Source organism: Etheostoma cragini, chromosome 1 (genome assembly GCF_013103735.1).
Source record: "Etheostoma cragini isolate CJK2018 chromosome 1, CSU_Ecrag_1.0, whole genome shotgun sequence".
Lineage (NCBI taxonomy): Eukaryota > Metazoa > Chordata > Actinopteri > Perciformes > Percidae > Etheostoma > Etheostoma cragini.
In genome coordinates, this window is record NC_048407.1 from 53,608 (window position 1) to 58,353 (window position 4,746).

The 4,746-nt window shown below is 39.7% G+C and overlaps 1 protein-coding gene across 2 annotated transcripts in view; it reads left to right on the forward strand.

The window, feature by feature from the left end:
- Positions 1-4,746, forward strand: part of mapk8ip1b (mitogen-activated protein kinase 8 interacting protein 1b) — a 65,459-nt gene that overhangs the window by 44,584 nt on the left and 16,129 nt on the right. For both annotated transcript variants that reach the window (XM_034873640.1, XM_034873632.1), the window contains exon 4: positions 2,618-2,699. In XM_034873640.1, coding sequence (XP_034729531.1) covers positions 2,618-2,699 — 82 coding nt within the window. The remainder of the gene's footprint in view (positions 1-2,617; positions 2,700-4,746) is intronic.

The window sequence follows — 4,746 nt, forward strand, 5'->3', positions numbered from 1 at the left end:
TGGCTACAATTAAACAATGTGCTTGCGTACCTGATGGCTGTGTTTCACAGGCTGACTCATAGCTGTGGTCATGTGACAATCAGTGCTTTGGAATAGCAAGGAAGTGATGTCATGATTTACAAATCACTGTGTATTGTTTTGCAAAAGGTGTGAAGCTGACATTATGCTTAGAGTGGTGCACATCTGGGCCAATGTTTTGCTCAGTGAGTGTAAGGTTTTGATAATTGTATAATATTTTTGATTTCGGTTTTTGAGCAATTGGCAAAAACTGTAAGGATCAAACTATCATTAGGCACTCCAACACTCGTTTTAGACTAGTGGGTAAGAAAAGTTTTGTTTTACAAACTTCTCTAAGGAGTAACTAAAGTGATTTGCATCAAAAGTGAAGATCAGCCACAATATGAAAAAACAAAAACAAGGAAACTACAAAATGTTAGAAAAATGAAGACATATGTAGAGTTTAATGAGCTCTTGTAGAAACAGATGGAGGAGGGATTCCTCCATCTTAATCCGAGTCCGTCTTTAATCCCTCACCTGGCTATGGCATGCTCCTTGTGTGTGTGTGTGTGTGTGTGTGTGTGTGTGTGTGTGTGTGTGTGTGTGTGTGTGTGTGTGTGTGTGTGTGAGAGAGAGAGAGAGATTTGGAAGGTATACCTAAATACTACACTCTGTATTGAACTCAAATATATAAATGCACATGGGCCAAGACAAAATTAATACTTAATTGAAAATAGGCATAAATTAGGAACATTTGGTATGTATTTCTTTACAAATGTTTTGTTCAATGCTTTATCTGTTATACATTAAACCTTTTTTGGGAACATGAGCAGCTATGGGAGACGAGGGAAGATTGTTTCAACCTGGGTATATTGTTTATCTCCTTTCAGTTACTGTAGAAGACAAATTTAAAGGGTGGAGCTGAGGTTGGGCGAGCAATAAGATACCATCCCAGCTAAGTATCATAGGCTGAGACTCAAACTCTTATAATAATATAATCCACCTCATCACAGGTTTGGTCATATTTGTGTTGTATAACATTGTTCTCACAAAGTCGATTCCTCAGATCTTTCAACATGGTGACCAGAAACAGTCATACTATCAGACAAATCTCTTAGAAGTTGTGTTGCACACAGCCAGACTAAGGCTGAATGTCATTTACTTACCCTTACCCCTTAACCCTTCCCCTCGTTTTTGCGCGTTCACGCGGGACCTAGTGCTGTCCCAATTGTTATTACGACCGAGGGGTAGGGGATAGACCAAGGGCCGTACACCCCTAGGAACCAAGTGTGGACGCGACCTCACTTGTAAACACACAAGCAACAATTAATTAATTAATTCACACACACTCACGCCCTATTTGAGTCAGCAATGCTCTTTTTATCACTATAGTTAAACTTTTGCTATTCGGATCAGTGCTGCTGTCACCCACCTGCTGATTCACTCGATACCATAGCAACAACACACAACAACTCTGTCTCCACCCGGTACACATAGATGGAAAGTGAGTCAAGCATGGTGGTGGGTGGGCAGAGGAGGAGGGTATGATCTAATTTTGTGTGACGCATCATCATCACAGGCGTTCCCAGCTTGTCCTTCCAATTTCAGTTCAATTTTATTTGGCTTCCATCTACCATCTGTGTGTCCCTCCGTCTCTTATCTCAGTACTCTTCTGGTAGATAACCGTAAAAAAAATCTTTAACAGCTTGCTTTTTAAACAGGTTGTGAACAACAACATGTACTGTGCATATTACACTTAAAATTGAGAAAACATGTTTGTGTCTACCTGATGAATTTAACATGCAGTCTGCAAAGCTCTTGTTTTTGGTCTCTACCAATTCCCGAGAAAGATATTTCCATCCATTACTATTTTTTTACCAATATGTCATTTTCTGTCTGCTGTTGGTGCATTGGAGTTGTGTTTATACTGAAAACACAATGTTTTCACTTTATTTGATGAATTTTTGTAATATTACTATATTACGCTCTTTTACAAGTGGTGTGTGTTTGTCCTATGGGAGAATATGTGACAAGAATGTTTTAGTAACTCAAAGCAATTTAAAATGGTAGTATACATTAGTAAAAGAAGTACTCCAATGCCTTTTTCAAGTCTATTGTACATCCTATTAGGTGCACACTGTTGAACTTGTAAACACATTCAGGCGGGATGTCCCCTGTTGTAAACTTTTACATCATGCAGCAAGGTGAGAAGTTGAAGCCCAGCAAACAAGATTATCAATTGGTGCTCTTTAAATAGCATTCAATTATTCCACTTTACATTCATTCATTGTGCTTTACAGCCAGTCTTTTTCTGGGTAGAAAAAATGTTGTGTGTGTGTGTGTGTGTGTGTGTGTTCCCAATAGCTTCGGTAAAAGGTCTGGTTCCCTTTAAATGCTGGCCACGGAGCACAGACAAAAGAATCCCTGCCCATTCAACAGAATAAAAGAGTGTGTGTGTAAGAGAGAGAGAGAGAGGGACAAAAAGTTGTGTACATTGAGTTTCTGGATCCAGAACATAGTTACTAAACCTTTCACTCTCTTTACATCTCATCCTCTCTGCATCTGTTTTTTTCTCACCATTTTCTTTTTCTTCTCTTTCTCTTTTTCTGCATTTCCACAGGACACATTAAACAACAACTCCTTTGGGAAGAAATACAGTTGGCAGGAGAAGATTTCAGGCTCGTCCTCGCCTCTTAAAACAGGTCAGCTTTCTTTCCCACCAGATCTTCACACCATGAAGCTCATATTTTAGTTTAACTGTCTTATTTTCTGGTTTAGTTGATGATAACTGGGATGTGCAGACCAGAATGCTGTCTCTGATAATATTTTTCCTCAGGCTGCTAAAAAAGCAGCTGAAATTCGTTTGTGATTAGCATTAAGTTTGGCAGGGTGTCTGGCTCCCTGATCCTACGGGACAAGTGTTAAGGTGTGGATTAGCAATGCTAAGCTAAGTGAGCTAATACTATATACTGTGGCTGGTGTGTTAGCCAGCTCTGGGCTTATTTATAGCTGGGGACCTGTCATTGCTTATTGGTACAGCTCTTTTCAGAGCACAATGTGAGGTGAGTCTAACTTACCAAACTCCCTGCCAACAACTCACCACTGATGGAAAAAGTATATTACTTATCTCAATCGATTAAAACAATAGAATTTTTTTTTGGCTAAATCAACTTTCATGTGTTATTCCACCCATGTTGGCAGAATACAGATCATAAGCATTCATGCATCATTTGGAGATGAAATGATCACCCCATTTCTAGCCTTGTGTCAACACCAAATGAATTTAAACTCATGCTAAACCAAAATTAGTTGTAATGTTGGTCTCCCTCTCAAAAGAAAACAGAATAAAACAGTGTGCAGCTCATTCTTCATTATTTAAATGAATATAGAGTTAATTCAGGATTTTATTTAGACCGTAGACTGTTAATATTAATGGACAAATCATTCCGTCCGGGGAATTGCTGAAAATGTGGAAGTGCCTTAAAGCTGCATTATATCTGATCTCCTGCAGGGGGAAACTCTTTAAAGCTGCATTATAGCTTATCACCAGCAGGGGGAGACTCCTTAAAGCTGCATCATATCTGATCTCCAGCAGGGGGAGACTTCTTAAAACTGCAATCTTTCTGAATTTAGTTGCAAAAGGAGGTCGAGCTCTCATAGGAGGTCTATGAGAAAGTGACCCACTTTTCACTTGATTTATTACCTCAGTAAACATTTTGGTCTCAATTGCTAGTTTTAAGTCTTCTGCATCACAAAATAATCATTTTTTAAAATTGTAGTCTCGTTTTAGGGCGTGGCTATGATGTGATTGCCAGTAAAAGTGTGTAATTGTTTTTATTAAATGTAACGTAGAGGGCTCCTCTATCACTCCTCCCTCTTGTCTAAAATCACCACATCAGAAATCAGGATGGCTGCGCCTGTAAAGGCAACCTCGACAACTTATAGCATATCTCCAGAAACCAATGGGTTACATCACACATGCTCTGTCCATTATTATTATACAGTCAATGATTTAGATGCCAGCAATGGGGCTGTTGAAGCCATTTTTGACATTTGATATCTCAAACTCAGAACTACAACTAGAGGGCTGACGTAAACAGTTTTGACCTTTTGGCCGCTCATGGTTATATTTCATACAGTATGATGTGGTGGCTGCACTGGAATGGTCAGTGCGATGTTACTCAATGAAATCAAGATATATCGGGCATTTCCACCAAGAAAAGCTTTGGCCTTTTTACTAAAGAAAGTTAACATGCCCATATTATGAGAAAGTCACTTTTTCTGGGATTTGGGGGTTATTTTGCGTCTCTGGTGCTTCCACACGCAGACAGACTTGTAAAAAAAACTATCCATGGGGTTTTGAGTGAGATCCGGTTTCTGAATGTCCTCTGTCTTCAGTCTCCAGGTGAGCTGTTCAACATCTGCACGGCTTTCTACGTCACTAGCCGTGACAAGGTGGCTAACCGTAGAAAGCTAGCTCATCCTTATGTGCAAAACAGCCACTAGTTGACCATAATCTCCAAAAGAACTAGTTCCTGTCCCTGTTCTACTTCCTGTCCCTGTTGTGGAGGTATTCCACAAGTGGCCCTCGTCTAGAAGAAGTCTCCCAGCTAATCCTGCTGGATTTTATATATTAGGGCTGTAATCTCCCAATGACTAGTCGATTTATTGGTTGATACGTTCTGGCTGATTGGTCGATTTTTTGCCGTGTTATTTCATCAGGTGGAAGCATAGACCGTTATGGCGTTT